The 17,425-nt window shown below is 34.1% G+C and overlaps 1 protein-coding gene and 1 long non-coding RNA gene across 2 annotated transcripts; both read right to left on the bottom strand.

Annotated features, from left to right (window-relative positions):
- Nucleotides 1-7,523: 7,523 nt before the first annotated feature.
- LOC106311506 lies at nt 7,524-8,157 on the bottom strand. Its single transcript, XR_001264036.1, has 3 exons — nt 7,956-8,157; nt 7,755-7,808; nt 7,524-7,650 (listed from the first exon to the last, which is right to left on the bottom strand). It is a non-coding gene; the product is annotated as an uncharacterized LOC106311506 (long non-coding RNA).
- Nucleotides 8,158-13,694: 5,537 nt separating this feature from the next.
- Nucleotides 13,695-15,700, bottom strand: LOC106311171 (transcription factor MYB122-like). Its single transcript, XM_013748396.1, has 3 exons — nt 15,523-15,700; nt 14,817-14,946; nt 13,695-14,218 (listed from the first exon to the last, which is right to left on the bottom strand). The coding sequence occupies exons 1-3, from the start codon at nt 15,653-15,655 to the stop codon at nt 13,729-13,731; spliced, it is 753 nt and encodes a 250-aa protein (XP_013603850.1). The 5' UTR covers nt 15,656-15,700; the 3' UTR covers nt 13,695-13,728.
- Between the last annotated feature and the right edge of the window lie 1,725 nt (nt 15,701-17,425).

Below are 17,425 nucleotides of genomic sequence, written 5' to 3' on the forward strand. Positions count from 1 at the left end.
TCACGAAACAATGTCCGAGGATTAACCATCTCCTGTTCGCGGATGATACGATGTTCTTTATCAAAGCAGACGAACAAAGCTCAGCGGCGCTTAAGGATATTCTACGGCAGTATGAACCGGCTTCTGGGCAGTTAATAAATGCGGCCAAGTCTTCTGTCTTCTTCTCTTCTAAAACACCACAGGTGACCAAATTATGTGTCAATCAAATCCTTGGTATTGATCGGGAAGGCGGAGTGGGAAAATATCTAGGCCTCCCGGAACTGTTCGGTAGGCGCAAAAGAGACCTATTTGCATCGATTGTTGATAGGATCAAACAGAAAGCCATGTCGTGGTATTCTAGACGGCTCTCCTCTGCCGGGAAACTTACAATGCTCAAGGCGGTCCTCTCAGCTACGCCAACGTACTCCATGTCTTGCTTTGAACTACCCTTAGGACTTTGTAGCCAGATTCAGTCGGCTTTTACGCGATTCTGGTGGGATGAGAGTCCAAATAAGAAGAAGATGTGCTGGATTTCTTGGGATGAATTGACTGAACCGAAATCATCAGGTGGACTTGGTATCCGAGATGTTCACGATTTCAATGTAGCCCTCCTTGCAAAATTGGGGTGGCGAATCTACACTCGGCCGGAGTGTCTCCTGGCACGCCTTCTTCTTGGGAAGTACTGCCATACTTCCTTTCACCTGGTGCAATGCCCATCCTCAACCTCCCATGGCTGGAGGAGCATCCTGATCGACCGAGACCTTATTGTCTCTAAACTTGGTAAGGCTATAGGTAATGGTGCTTCAACAAAGATATGGAGAGATACCTGGATGTCGCCGATAGTCCCGGTGAAGCCCTTTGGTCAAACCCTTGAGTGTGATCAAGACCTTGTGGTTGCAGATCTTCTATCTCTTGATTCATCCCACTGGATCAAGAGTAAAGTGGAGGAGATTTTCCTTGATTTTGCCCATCAGATTATGCTCATTGTCCCAAGTTCAATGGGAGCTGAAGACTCTTTCATCTGGTATTGAACAAAGTCTGGGTCCTATTAAGTAAAATCAGGTTTTTTGGCAATCAAGGAACATCAAAAATCTCACAGACCTACTCCCACGCACGAGGAAACACTCCTCTGGAAACTCTGTCGAGGAGCTCTTCCCCTTGGTGTAAATCTTGCAGCACGTGGTCTTACGGCAGCCAAAACATGTCCCCATTGTGGGGTAGAGGAAACTGCACTGCACTTGTTTTTTCAATGTCCTTTTGCGGTTCAAGTGTGGACGCTAGCTCCTCTCCGTGCTCCATTTGACTCTGCATCATGCCACTCCTTAGAGGCGGCTATCCAAGAGGCCTCAGAGGTGGTATGTGTGCCACCTACTGGAATTGTTGGGAACTTGTCATCATGGATATGTTGGTTCATTTGGACCACACGCAACCAACTGGTGTTTGAAAATCGTCACATCTCGGCTCAGAACACACTCTCCCACGCTTTAGCTGCTGCACGGGAATGACAGACAGCCCAACATAACGGCACACAAGTATCATCTGGAAGCCACACCCATTCGGTCGAAATGATAACGACCCCACCCGGGACTGTCTTATGTAATACTGATGCGTCGTGGACTCTTGAATCAGGAGCGGCTGGATTAGGGTGGCTCTTCGACTATACTCAGAGCAATGAACGTGTCAGCTGTTCCAAGTTTCTCCCCGAAATTTCCTCGCCGTTAATGGCCAAAGCACTTGCCTTGCGTGAAGCCCTCCTCTCGTCAAAGCATAGTCTTCTTTCCAAAGTCTGGTTCCGATCCGACTCTCAAGGGCTTATTACATCTATCAACTCGAAGACCTATCCGGTGGAGCTCTATGGAGTTTTATCAGATATCGAGTTCCTATCATCGTCTTTTTCCTTTATTGCATTTTTCGTTTATTCCTAGAGCTCAGAACATGCTGGCTGATTCTTTGGCAAAGAATGCCTTGCGCACTGCTCGTTTGTACTAAACTCTTTCTATGGTTAATCAATTTGGTGTTCAAAAAAAAAAAGTGTTAAGATACCAAAGATAAAAAAAACTAACCATTTTTCATTGTTAAAAAACTTTTCCATTTCTTTCTTCAAAACCTCCTTCTTGAATGTTTTTACTTCTTCTCTACTATTTTTTTCAAGAATTATTAAAAAGAGTGTATTCAGTGAAGGAGTAATTTTTATTAAAATACAAATGATCTATTTATTTAAATATATTTTTAAAACATGTTTTTGATAAACATGGTATTATTAAATATGTTATTGTAAAATACACTTTAAAATATATTATTATTAAAATTATTTTAAATAGTAAATTTTAATAAATTTGTTATAATTGTAAAGTGTTCTCATAGATTGTCTTAACTAAAAGATAAAACTTCGGTCTCATTTTAGATTTTATTTTAGCTAAAATCATAATAATTATCTTAAATCACTCTAATTATTGAAATTTTATAAATATTAAATATTTTCAAGCCAATATTTATAAAATTTATAGCCAATATTTCATTAGGTTTTATTTTTTACAAGAGTGATTCAATTATTCTATAGTGATCAAAATCCTACTCACAGTGGACCCAGTGCTCAGGTGGTTTGGCCCTATAGTCAATTTATCAATAATTAACCCATTCCAGAAAATGTACTTTCAATTCAATAATCTTTCTTTATATATAAAGTAGACATTTTCTCTTCTTCTGACAAGTGGCAGGGGGGTTTGCTGCCACGTGTCCTCTTTTATTTTTTCATCAAAATTCACATGTTTGTTATATTAAAAAATTACCGATGGAATCTTTATATATAAAGTAGACATTTTCTCTTCTTCTGACAAGTGGCAGGGGGGTTTGCTGCCACGTGTCCTCTTTTATTTTTTCATCAAAATTCACATGTTTGTTATATTAAAAAATTACCGATGGAATCTTTATATATAAAGTAGACATTTTCTCTTCTTCTGACAAGTGGCAGGGGGGTTTGCTGCCACGTGTCCTCTTTTATTTTTTCATCAAAATTCACATGTTTGTTATATTAAAAAATAAAGAATATCTATATGAAATTTGATAATTATTTTATTGGTCAGTAAAATTCAAGATGAATAAAGAAATAAGTAAAATAATATAAATAATTTTAAATATTTAATTTATGAACAACTAAAAATAATATTAACTTTCACTATTTATTATTTTTTACTATTTTCTATTTTTTTAATTTACAAATTAAATATTTATTTCACTATTAAAAATCATAAAATAACTAAACTAAGAAGAAGAAACTAGAGCACAACATATGGTCTAAACCTAAAACTTCCACAACCACAAAAAAGGTAAAATTCCATAATAATACTAACTCAATAAAGGTCCGAAACTGAAAAGAGATTAAGAATGAAGACTAAATTATCTCATCTTACTACATAGTGTTTTAGCTAAAATAATCAGAAGTCAGAAAAAAAAAGCAAAAAGATAAAATCCGAGACAAAGCAATCCTCCGAACACAAATGTGTGTGATAGAGTACCAACGCAAAGAACCAAAAAAGAAAGTAAGAAAAAAAAATAATGACCAAAATGTCAAAGTCAGCACGAAGTAGGAAGGCACATGCCTAAAGCCCCAAAAGCCCAGCCACCATTTAAGAGGTAAGAAGCACCTCACAAATTAAAGCAAGACGCCTATGCCAGCGAAGAACCACAAAACTCTAGATAAAAATGACCAAATCTCCATGAGATTCACTCCGTACGCCTATACCAAGGAAAACATGGAAAGAAAAGAAACAACCTGAGGGAGCGAGAATGGAAGCCAACCACCGAGAAACCAGAGCTCAAACTTGATACCATAAACAACCTTCCAAGCCCACCGAGCATACATGGAGGAAAACACTATCCAAACCTAGAGTGGCAAACATGGCAGAAATGAGAGCTACTAGAGATGCGAGCAGCAATGAAAACTGCAACGAGATGAGAGAACAGCGAGGGAATGGAAAACAAAATGAAATTAGCAAACCGTAGAGCCGTACTCAAGCTATGAAAGAGATAAAAGAAGTTAGATCACAAAAAAAACAAAATTTTAAAACCAAGACGAGCAGAGACCATCGACGTCAAGCCAACGACAAGGAAAAAACATCAACGACGCCTAAACTCTGACCCAACCCAAGAATATGCAGTCTCCGACATCAGCCAAAATTTAAGGAAGAAGAGGAGCAATCAATATTGACCGAAACAACCTACAATGCAGTGAGAAACAACCGCACAACTTGGAACTCATAGACCCGATACAACAAATATGAGATAATCTCACAGGACAAGACAAACAATAAGAACTCTACTCCAAAACATAACAATCATTCCTGGGAGAAGCACCGATGAGGTAAACGAAATACAAAGATGGTGATAGGTAAAGTCAAAATATAGAGATATGGCAAAAAACATCTTAAAATAATAATGTTCAAAATTTTAAAAATACAATAAAATATAATTTTGACTCTGAAATCGTTAATCTTAGAATCAACAAATATATAAATGCAAAATTATTGAAATTAAATATGCTTTATATGAGAGGCTCACGTCACCATTAACAAATACTATTATATACACGACAACACATTATTGAAAAAACAAACATAAAATATATTAACATATCACTTATTACTACATAATACAGTAAAAATACAAATAATACTTTTAACAAATAAAGACGGCTACATAATTATATCATCCAGAAAACTCATACTTATTAACAATAAAACAATATTTCGCGCGAAGCGCGGACATCCCTAGTGTCATAATACAATAAAGTGGGAGCATAACTATCCACGTGAATAAATGTGTAACGAAGTTGATAGCGAGGCGCGTTTTCCTCGTGGCTGTGTTACTTCGACGTTTTACATGTCGTAACGACATCAGTTTTGGACATCGCACGACATATCGACACATACACGATGTCAGAGGACACAAGGTGATGCCAATATTTGATTATAGTGTTTTTTTTTTTGTTGTGTGGCCATAATAGTGGGTTTTTGTTTTGTTTTCGGGGTAAAAGGTTGTTTTAACGATTTTTTTTAAGGTTGTGTGTTAATGTTAATAAAATAAAGATACGTATAATGTAAGATAAATATGTCCACTCCATTCAAATATCAGGTCAAACGCTCCGAATTAAGAAAGTATATCGAACACTACAGATCTAACAACGGATCAAATGAAATAAGAATAGTTCAATTGGATCCAGCGATACAAAAATGGATTAAGCAGATCTAACAGCTCAAAACATTTGTTAATTAATGAAAGTAAATATGCTCAAAATATTATACGAATTTAAATTAATCTATATAAAAAATTATTAAACTATTATTTATAATTAAAAAGATTTATTTAAAAAAATACTTTATAAATAAATAAATATATTTTTATTCAGAAGCTGATAGAAAATATTTTAACATATATATTATTATTTTGAGATTTTGAATTAAATATGTATCTGATTTTGGATGATCTTAAGATAATTATATTTGATAAAAAAGCAGTGTAAAATCAATTTAATTTTTTCTCAAATAATTAAATTGTTATTTATTTTTCTAATTAAATTTAATTATTCAAAAATAGTTATTTTTGAATTGACTAAATATTATAAATAAATTTATTACCATAACTCATTCACAATATCTACTTTAAAAATTAGATTTACATTGATTTAAAAGTTTACCCAGTTAGTGTTTTCACAAATATTAAAGTATACTAGGTTCTTGTCCGCGATACGCGCGGATTATTGGTCTGTAAATTTTGAAAATAAAATTTGTTGTATGAAAAATTGAAATCAAGGAAACAATTTATAATACAAACTATTTTAGAGTTTGCCATAGTACAACATAAATACATTCACTATTTTATTGAAATAATTTTGAATGTTGTTTAGATTCGATTATAATTTATTTCTTTAATTGTTTGATGTTAGCTTTCCAATAAGTTTGCACTGGTATCAATTTAATTTTATATAAATAATTATGTTTTTTGTGTACTATTTTATATTAATTTAATAAACATGATTCTTTGAATTAATACTTTTTTTTAAAAAAAATTACATTTTATAAAACGTTTTTTGTTATTTAAGATTTTATATTACTTTTAGAATAGTTATTATATATTTCATGTCAATTTTTTTATATTAAATATTATACATGTTAATTTTAAGTTGGCTTTTAACTTATATATATAATAAGATGGATGTTTGTGACTAACATATTTCAGCTTTTCTATTTTGATGCTCAAGTATTGATGGGTGCACGTGTGATTTACATATATTAAATGTATTGTGTATTATTTATATTTTTTTAACTATTTTCTCCGTATAATAGTGTAGTAATGTATAGTATGTGGTTGTAAATATTCGCAAACCATTATAAAAGCATGTAATCGTAATCTATTGTAACTTAACCATATTGATAAATCTATATTTATAAAAAACATATTATTGTATTTTTGGTGAAGTTACATTTTGTGGTTTAAAATTCAACAAATAATAATTTGTAATTATATTTATTTTGTATAGCAGTATTGACGTATTTATATGTGAATGAACTTATTAGTTTCATTTTGATATGTATTTAAAAACAAGTTTCATTTTGATTAGAGAATGTATTCAGCGTAAGTGTCTTTGTAGCGGAAAATTAAATCTACAGTTGCTTTAATGCTGTAACACAAAATTTAGAATTTGGTTTTATATAGAAACAATTGGATTAAGAATTGGAACATTTCAAATTTCTCCATAAACATAAGATATGTTTGATTTCTTCGACCTTCGTAGGAAACACAGTTTTGTGTTTCTTAACATTTGTACCAAAAATAGCAAAAAAAAACAAAGTTTAATTAAAAAAGGTAATTATGCGTGTATCTTTATAAAAATGTTATTGTATTAATAAATATTTATTAGAAAAGTATTATGTTTTTGGTTAAGATTAGCAGCGTTTATATTCAGATATACATCTTCATATTGGTATGTCCGTATGTATGATAGCGAAATGGGTACCATTTGGGAGCCTTTAATTCTCAAAACAGTAATTTAATTATTTCCAAAACAAATGGTTAGAATACAGTATATAAACTCTTTGATTTGAGAATTTTTGATGCGAGTCTTTCAGACTTTTTAAAATTCCCAAAATAAATAGATGAGATAGAGAGTTTAGGTGAGAAATAATTGATGCAATATCCTTATTAATGCACACTTAACGTATCGTTTTGTATTGTAAAATAAGGTAGAGAAAACCATAATTATTCTCTACTATTCTAAATATAGAAAATAATCATTTTTGCACTCATAACCCTTTTAGTAAATTCTCCAATAGAACTTTTCATATCTTTGGAATTTGATTCCGAAATGATCTTACAAAGAATTTCAACGACAAAGGCGATGTTTGGGTTTCTCTTTAGCCACTCTGCTAACCATAGCAAAAAAAAAATACTTGTTTCATAGATTCAAAGTCAACTATCATTCCAAAGCTTTATATAATATATATTAACACAAAATAGTTTGATCCTTTCCAAAAGAATCTTTTCATTCTCTTGAGTGTGCGAAGACCAACAATAATCATGTACGTAACAATTCCAAAGATATTTACATCGATGTGGTTCCTGTGATGACGGGTTCTACGTATTCCCGAGATGCATAGTCGTTTCTTCCGGTACTCTCTTGAGAGAATCATGAAAAACGGAAAATTTGAATTGGTTACTTGTTGAAGAAGTAACTAATAATATTCTAAATTTGTAAGAGAGACGGTAGACATGTTACTTACTGCAGTAACAAAATGAGTATTGTCTCCAATACCTTTCTTTAGCCATACCAACGCCTGATTATTTTGGATTAAAATCATCATCGAAAAAACGTATCATGATTTGAAGTCTCCGTATATTACCTGCTCAAGAGACATGCATCTAGTTAATGCATAAAACAATGAAAATGGTCTGTTGTAAAACCAGATTCTTTGTTGATTTACCTGGAGTTCATGCAAATAAGCCAATCCTTGAGCTGCACGGAGCATGGTCTCAAGCCTTTGTTTCCATAGCAAAAAACTCTTTGTGTCCTCTGAGCAATATCCTAAGAGCCACACTAAGTTTAAGTCATTAACTACGCCCAATAACTAAATCAAGCCATTGCTTGTGCCCTTTTAGTAGAAACAGATGATCAATAATATCAAACATAAACTTTTTTACTGGACAAAGTTCGAATACTATTGTTTTCATAACCAATGCATAACCAATGACATACATACCTATTGAATTTATCGTTTGAATCTCATAACAGCGACATCAAGTGGAACAGAATGAGAATCTCCACCAGTTGCAGTTGGATCGTTAATGATGGCTTTATAAACACTACCAAAACCACCTTCACTGATTTGAAGAATTCTATCAAAACCACACATGGCGTCACTGATTTCTTTGTATGAGAAAATAAGACAATGTACCTTTGAAGAACTGCATGTTATATTACACTTCAAGCCATTAATAATAATTTCTTACTCTTTAAGCTGCAAATGGGCCAATACTTTCCAGAAAGTTGCGCCTTACGTAATACATAATACTGGACGTGGATGGAGAGGATGACCATCAACCAACCTAAGGTGGCCAGCAACATCTACAACAGAGACAAAGTTATAGTGCGAATTTGCAAGGAGAAGTAAGTTGATGGGATCTGGGCTAAACTCACCATGAAGATCACCTCTGAGATCACAATTGGCTTCAAAATCTATAAAGGAGTGCATTCTGAATCGGTCTAACAAAATTGGGGAGACTATTTTCTTCAGACCCTGAAAGGACAGAGTCGTGTGTAAGGAAAATAAAACGCTTCTGATCAGCTAAACGGAACATAGCCTTGCTGTTGGAGTGTGTAGATGGAGCCATGCTTGAGCCGACTTTCATATCACTCGAGACGGTTTTGAGCAATGAAACCTTGTGCCACAATACCCTATAGATAAGATCAAAGTACTATTTTAGTCAATATATAGAAGAAGCATGCCTATTATATGGTGAACAGACAATAATAAGCGATGGATACTGGATTGATTTATATCAGAAAGCTAAACAATATGTCTCCTTTGGCATGGTTGCAAGCTTCTCAGGAATGAAGAAACAGCATCTTCGAAGTGGATGATCCTGTGACAGCCACTTGACTGAAGAAGAGTGCAGGAGCATTGGCAGTGGTGTCTTACTGTCGAGTAGCCATGGTATTATTAGGAATGGGTCAATGAAATTTTGCGACTGAGAAGAAGATTGATGGGGATATAAATATTCTGATGAGGGGAACACAGAGAGTTGGACGTTTCTAATGAGTGAGTAATGATGGTTACTTGAAGAGCCATCGGAATCGTTGGTTAGGAGGGATGCACGAAGCTTCGTCTTGAAGGGTGATTAAGGAGCATTGAAGGTTGGGCTCAGTGTTTTCATTGATGAGGATACAGGCGTTATTCCGGAGGAGAAAGATAGACAATTGATTTTGAGAGCTTGATGTCGGAGGAAGCGCCTAGGGTTCGCGAAGAAGAAGCTGCAAGATGACTACTGGACCGCAAGAAAAATAATAAGAATGAGCTTAAACCTTTGCTTGCTGCAAGATGAATGCTGGACCGTGATGACATGGCAAAATGATTGGTGGAGAATTTTTTTGCCTATGTGGCACCCCTCTTTGGCCTTCAAATTAGCTCTTTTTATATAGTAGAGATATATATCACCTGATAAAAAATTCTTGTTTTGCCACTGCAAAGGTACAGAGTTCGGTTTGTAAAAATTATAAGGTATACAAATTAATATAAAATTTCTGACTCTTTGACAAAACAAACCTTGTCTGCAGTAGCTTCTATATATAATGAACCCACTTCTGTGGGAATTTTAAGTTAAATGAAAATTGGTGTTAAAAAAGTTTCCATATTTATATGTTTTAAATGTGATATATATAAGTAAAGGCTTTTGTCGTGACATGGCCGGATAAAACCATTCATCTACCGAATGTGGTATCACTAGTAAAAAACATCGCTGCAGCCATGAACATGCCACGCGAATTTTGTGGCAAAAACGTAAAAGCAATGATGTACCTACAATATGCTACGAAAAAGAAAATGTGGCACTTTGCTGGCAAAACGTAGCAAAGATTGCTACGAATATATATGTGGCACTTTTTTCCTACGTTTTGCTACGTTTTCAACGTGGGTATCGACATATATTATTATTTTATCTTAGTCGGCAAGAAAAAACCAAAAAACAAGCTTGCCACGAACAGAATCGTAGCAAGCCGTGGCTAGCCCACCGAAAAAAAAATCCCATCAATCCAATCCTGCACATAAGGCAGATAAATACAAAAAACTGAAGCCACAAAAATGTTTCGTGGGCAATTTCGTGACAAGCTTTCTCAGTGCAATCACATCTGTCTGGTTGGGCACATAAAAGATTCTAATATTTTCCACGAAACTAATCGTAGCAAAACCGTAGCAAATTTAGTGGCAATTCGTAGCAAAAATTGTAGCAAATATTGTGGCAAATCATGGTAGAAACGTGGCAAGGTTTTTTCTATATAAGCAAGCAAACCCACGAAAGTTCTATCACATTGCAAACATTAACAACAATCGTGATATCAAACCATTCGTTCCACCTGAGAAGAAGGATCAGTGGTGGCATGTGTTCATTGTAAGTGCTTCTTTCCCTCTCCTTTTCCCTTTTTCAACTATAAGTAACGATCAGTGTTTAACTCTAATGACTTATATTATGTTCTTTTGCAGCAACACTACTACTGGGAGGACCAATTCCATGATGAAATCTACTTGAAATGGAAGAAACAAACTCTGGTTACCGTATGTGGCCACATCAGCCAGAAAAGGAGAGATAACCGGCAATCTTCCTACATGTCAGACGCTCACTGGGCAACAATGGTTGAGAAGTACAACACTGAGCAAGCGAAAAAAAAGAGTGCAAAAGCTGCAAAATCTCGTAAGTCTGCTCCAGTTGGAAAGAAGATGCACAAGCACGGTGCAGGCCCACGCTGTTTCCTTAACATTGAGTATAATATTGTAAGTTTTGCCTTGAGTTTTTTTTCATAGTTTTTTTTTGCCTTAAGTGTTGTCTAACTTCCATTTGTTTCCTTTCTTATAGATGGTTGATGAAGGTTTGGATGAACCACCTTCATACACAGCCCTTGCGAGGAAGACTCACACGGGTAAAGATGGCTCCTTCCTAAACGAACGTACAGAGGAACTAGTGCTGGAGGTTGAGGAAGCCGTTGAAGAGATGTTACAAGATGGATCTCCACTTGGCGACAATCAAACCGACTCCACTGCTGCTTCAAATGCAAAGCACTATCTTCTCAACCAAGAATACATCAAGGTCATCTCTTCTCTCATCCTCATTTTATTTATTTCAGCTTACTGGTTTAATACTTGGTTATTCAACAACTGTGATTGGAAATGCTTGTGATTGTCTAATTTAATTATTGGAAATGTTCGTGACTGTCTTAGTTAGTTGTTGGAAATGCTTGTGACTGTCTTAGTTAGTTATGGTGCTTGTGATTGGAAATGCTTGATTATGATTATTTTTCCTTTCCTTTTGCAAAGAGGAAAGACAAAGAAGGGTACAATCTACGGCCTTGGCAGTGTTCAGTACAACAACAGCAGTGCTTCTCAAACCAACATGTTACGAAAGAAACCGTAGCAAAACCGTGCCTGTTGCTACATTACATTTCGTATCAAACCGTAGCAAGTTGCTCAAATCGTGGCAAGCTTGACCGCGAAAAGTTTCGTAGCAAAACATGGCACTTTGCAACGATTTTTGATACGCGCTCTTTTTGCTACGCTCGTATACGTACGTTTTACGTTTCGTAGCATTTCGTGGTTTCTGCTCCGTATAGCCACAAAATCTTGGTCATACCCACGAAAATTCACGTGGCTGTAGCGATGTTTTTTACTAGTGTATCATAGATAGAACCTCTATGGTGGATTTTATAAATGGATAAAGAATTGTTTACACTGTGTAATTATACATATAAGTACTAGGTGTTTTTCTGCACTATGTGCAGTAAATTTTTTTTTTAATCTAACTTATATTTAATAATAAATTTTATTATATATTATAAATTTTCCTATTTTCTTACTAATATTTAATATAGATTTGATATATATTAAATCAATTTGTATAAAACTAATAAAAATAATATAAAATTGTATAATTATCAAATATTTAACCTAAATAATATTTATAAAATTTGTAGATATATAAGACTAATGATCTTACGATTAGATATATAAATTTTTTTAAAAAATTGTAGAAACTTTTGAAAGATTTAGTAATACAAAATAATAATATTTCGAAATTTGAAATGTTATATATGAATATATTTATTTTACAGATGATGTATGAGCTATTACCATATTTTAAAAAAATTTACCAAAAATAAATATCAATATTAAATGTAATATATGAATTATTAACATATTCTAATAAATTTACCAAAAATATAAATTAACATTAAATGAAATTATTCATGTCATATTTTTCTGGAAGCCGTGTCATCAGTTTCCGTAGCCATGTCATATTTGTTTTGTGAAATTGATTATAGAAAGGACACATGACAAAATCACTTCGCAAATATAGTCTAGGGGATATCATAATTTGTAATATTTAATAATTATTTGAAAATGGATAATATCAAATAGTTTATTAGAAGAGAAAAATAACACCAACTTCGTAAATCAATTACATATAGTGTAGAGTAGAACAAAAGAAAAGGAAGCAATTATCATTTATCCCAATAAAATTATTGTCTTTTTTGTAAACTATATTTGAAATATGAAGTATGAGGAAAAAAATTTAACATATATAAATATACTTTATATTTAAAAGAGAAGTATACCATGATTTGCTTTTTTTTTCTTTTTTTTTTTTGTACCAGTATACCATGATTTGCTATTTGTTCCTTCTTTTTTACAACCGATACAGAGCAATGCATGCATGGAAAAAAAGAGTACATATCATTTTCTTGACAATCAAATCCAAATCACATTAGACCATGATTAGTCCTAGTCTCTTAATTGTGGTTCTTAGCTTCGGCTAAGAGACGGTTTTTACTTTTTCTTAGATTTTAACTAAAAAAAGCTAAGAACCGTCTCTTAAATGTCTCTTAAATAAGAGATATAAGAGCCGTCTCTTAGCCAAAAAGTTAAAAAAAAAACAAAAAACAAAAAAAATATCAAATCATGAGTTAAGAACCCGGCTAAAAGACCGGGGTTAATCATGCCCTTAACATCATCGAAAACTCATGAAGTTTCTTGTTTTGTTTCACTGCTCCCACCACGTGACATTAAGAGCATGATTAACCCCGGTCTCTTAGCTGGGGTTCTTAACTCATGATTTGACTTTTTTTTTACACTTTTTGGTTAAAAGACGGCTCTTATATCTCTTATTTAAAAAATGGTTCTTAGCTTTTCTTAATTAAAATCTAAGAAAAACTAAGAACCGTTTCTTAACAGAAGCTAAGAACCCCAAACCCCATTACGAGGCTTGGGTCAATCATGTTCTAAGAATATTCTCTTGGTCGGTACATGAATATTATTCTGTCTTTTTTTTTTCTTTTGCTAAAAAATATTATTTTTTGTCACAACGTGCAAATAGCCAAATAGAATAATAAGAGGAACATAAATATATCACATAGTAATTAAACCACATTCATTAAAAAAGATGATCTAAAGTAGGCCAGTCTCATAAACACCCTACGGTGGTGATGAACTAGAGTTAATAGACTCCATTCGTCTCTAAATCCATTACACCAATCTCCTCCATGAAACGCCTCACTTTCTCCTCGTCCCACATCAGAAAGTCATCTTCTTGATCATCACTACTAGCTAAAATCTTCCCATGATCCTTCTTCGACTCTTCAAGTTCTTTTGCTTGACCATTTATGCATGTAATTCTCGGATCCGACATTATGTCCTTTATCCTTTCGACGCCTTGTTGTCTAGATGAGATACTAGTGGCGATCTTATTAAGGAGACGGGCCGAGCCGGATAATGAGGAGGAAGAAGAAGATGGACTAGCCGTCAAGGAGGAAGAGCTGCCGCAATCTGTGTTGAACGATGGTGTTTTGACGGCGAGGTTGATGATTGGCTGGTGGGTCATTGGGTCGATTCCGTTCCTCTTGAGTCTCTTTTTTAGACAAGAGTTCCAATGGTTCTTAATGTTGTTGTCTGATCGACCCGGCATATACTGCGCTATGACTGCCCACCTACAACAGATATTTGTAGTTGAATATAAATTTTATTTAACAAAAAAGTATTAGGAATATATAATGTAACCTACTAATCATTTTGCATATAATTTACAGTAATTTCTGCTATATTATTTCACAGACTTACCCGGATGTAGATATATTTAAATGTATCTATAAAAACCAAAAAATTGAAATCTTAGTTTACAATAGTTTTTTTCTTTGTCTAATAGTTTACAATAGTTTGAACACTTTACGATTGCTAAAATGAATAATTAAATATTTAAATAATATGATGTAAGAACATGCTATTCGATCAAATTTGTATTATTCCTCGTAATGTCTTTCAGAAGTGTTAACAATATATTCATAAATAATAATGCTTCTCGCGACATTTAGTTTTTACAATTGGTGCCTCCTTGCCAGTGTAGGGTTTGAACTGAAGCACTGCCCTAAAAACACAGCTGATGCCCGTACCACCAGTTCCCTAATATATATATATATATATACATTTTATATATACATATACTCTATATATATAATATGCACATGAAATTGTGAATTTGACAAATCTGTAATATATTTGACTATTTAGGGAATATTTGTTGATGAGTACCTGTTCCCGAAAACCGAATGGAAATTGACAATATCTTGTTCTTCGCGAGGAGTTAATTTGCCTTTCTTGACCTCAGGCCTTAGATAGTTAAGCCGCCTTAATCTGCAGCTCTTTCCACATCTCAGCAAGCCTTGATAGATCAAAAATATAAGATTAATTAGTACTGGAACGTTCACGAATCACAATATTTACAAAAATTACCCAATGATTAAAGAAATTATAAGCGATGATTGAAAGAAATTGATTAAATGTATCCTTAATTAGAAGCTTATTTAACGTTTTATATTCGACGTTACTTTTAATCTCTCGTATAGAGATCATATTTTGCTGCAGTTGTCAGTGATTTACTTAAAAGGTATTGAAATTTCCCTTTTCTATCTGAAAATAAAGGTTTGTCAGTTAGAAAGCTTTTTAAATTATGAGGAAGATCAAGTTTTGTTAAGAAAATAACAAACATAATTATGAGGAATTTCTTCCAATAGTACTAAATCATGTTTTTGTTTTAAAAAATACCATAAACGGAAAAATTCAAAATAGTATTCATTAAATATTTACAAAAATATTTATATATTTAAATTTAGGGTTATTGATTAGAGTTTAGATTTTAGTATTTAGAAGGTGAGATTATAGCTTAGGGTTTTGTATGTTAGATAATTTAGTATTTTTATTGATTAATAAATGCTATTTTGATTAAGAATTGAACTACCAGTTCTGTGAGGGACAAAACGCCAGTCACCGATGCCGTATTCGTCGATATAGGCGACGAGTTTCTGGTCTTCCTCTTCCGACCATTTTCCTCTCTTTGTCCCGTCTGCTTCGAACCACGTCGCTCCCCCCATAGTTTCTCTCAGCCCGGCCTACTCCAATATCACCACGTCTTAAGATAGGAGAAGATCATCAGCCAGGATAGTTTTAGATGGTGTCTTCAATGAGTATGTCTAGTATGTATAGTCTATTAATAGCCCTCTCTTTTTTTTTTGGTTTTATATAATTATATTCTTTGATATTTTACAAATGATACTTTTTAAACAGTAAAGGACCTAAAGATAATTTTCAAGGTAGACATTTCTATTAGTTTTTTTTACTAAAACCATTTACCTGTGCTCAAGTCCTACCAAAATTTAGTGTAAAAATTCAATTGTTCAAGGATTTACGAATCTTAACTCTCATACTCCCTTGGTCTTATATTAAGTGATGTTTTAAGGAATTTTTGTGTCTTTTAATGATGTTTTCAATTTTTTATACAAAACTATTATTTTATTTGTGTTCTGCATATTTTTTATTGTTGGTTAAGTTTTAATAGATGATAAATAATTTTCATTTTTATAATCACTAATAGTAATGCAAAGGGTAATATGAACATATTCACTTAACAATACATATACAAAAGTTAATATAATTTACACGGTTGTCTAATCGCTTAGAGCAGCATTAACGCGGGTTGTTAGGGAGATACTTATGTGATTTTTGGTTTAAAAAAAAAAGAAAATGATGTTATTAACCAAACATCGACGCCCAGGAAACAGCGGTGCTTGCCAACACGTGTCCCTCTCTCAGCACTCCGCGTTTCTTTCTCTCTCTCTCACGAAACACAAGTCATTTGTGTTTCTCTCTCGACGACTCCGCCATCTTCTCTCTAGACGAAACCAATCTCTCCGTCGACTCCGCCATGATGGTTGAGTGATCAATCACGGCTGATGTCGCCTCGTGTCTCTCGATCTCCCTGAAGGCTCCGTGATCAATCGGCGCTGATGTCTCCCGGTCTCCTCGACGCCTCCTCGATGACTCCGTGACGGTGATCTCTCCTGGTCTCTGTCGATCTCCTCGACGCCTCCTCGATGACTCCGCGATGACTCCGCGACGATGACACTACAAGAAAACACATGCTTAGCGAGGAAATTTAACGAGGAAAAACAATCCTCGTAAATTTACGTCGATTTTACGAGGAACTTACGTGGAAAAATAAAGTCATCGTTATTTCCTCGTAACGTAACGACAAAAGTGTTTCGTCGTAAAGTGGATGTAATTTAACGAGTATTTTACGAGGAAAAACTATTTCCTCGTAAATACGACGTAAACTTTGCGTGTTATTTACGAGGAAATAGTTTACGTGTATTTAGCGAGGAAATTTTGAATCCACCAACTTTGTAGGTGTTACACGTTTTTTTTTAAGGTCACCACATCACAGATGCAGATTATCCTAAGTGGTTACACGAAGTAATTCAATCTCCACTTGTAAAGGTCACCACATCACAGATGTATTTCACACGAGGCTATACTTTTCATACATATGAGTATGGTAGACAGTGGGCGACCAGAAACTATGGAATATGTGTGAAAGGGGAAACATATTTCTGCGGGATCTTGACGGAGATTATTGAAGTCGAATTTCCAGGGATACTGAAGTTGAAATGCGTCCTCTTCAAATGTGAATGGTTCGACCCCGTCGTCAACAGAGGTGTTCGGTCTAACAAATTCGGTGTAGTTGATGTCAACGGTGGACGAAGGTACAACAAATTCGAGCCTTTCATCTTAGCTTCACAAGCAGACCAAGTTAGCTTCCTTCCATACCCTCGGATGAGAGATTCAGGTATAAATTGGTTAGCAGT

Source organism: Brassica oleracea, chromosome C8 (genome assembly GCF_000695525.1).
Source record: "Brassica oleracea var. oleracea cultivar TO1000 chromosome C8, BOL, whole genome shotgun sequence".
NCBI classification, from domain to species: domain Eukaryota; kingdom Viridiplantae; phylum Streptophyta; class Magnoliopsida; order Brassicales; family Brassicaceae; genus Brassica; species Brassica oleracea.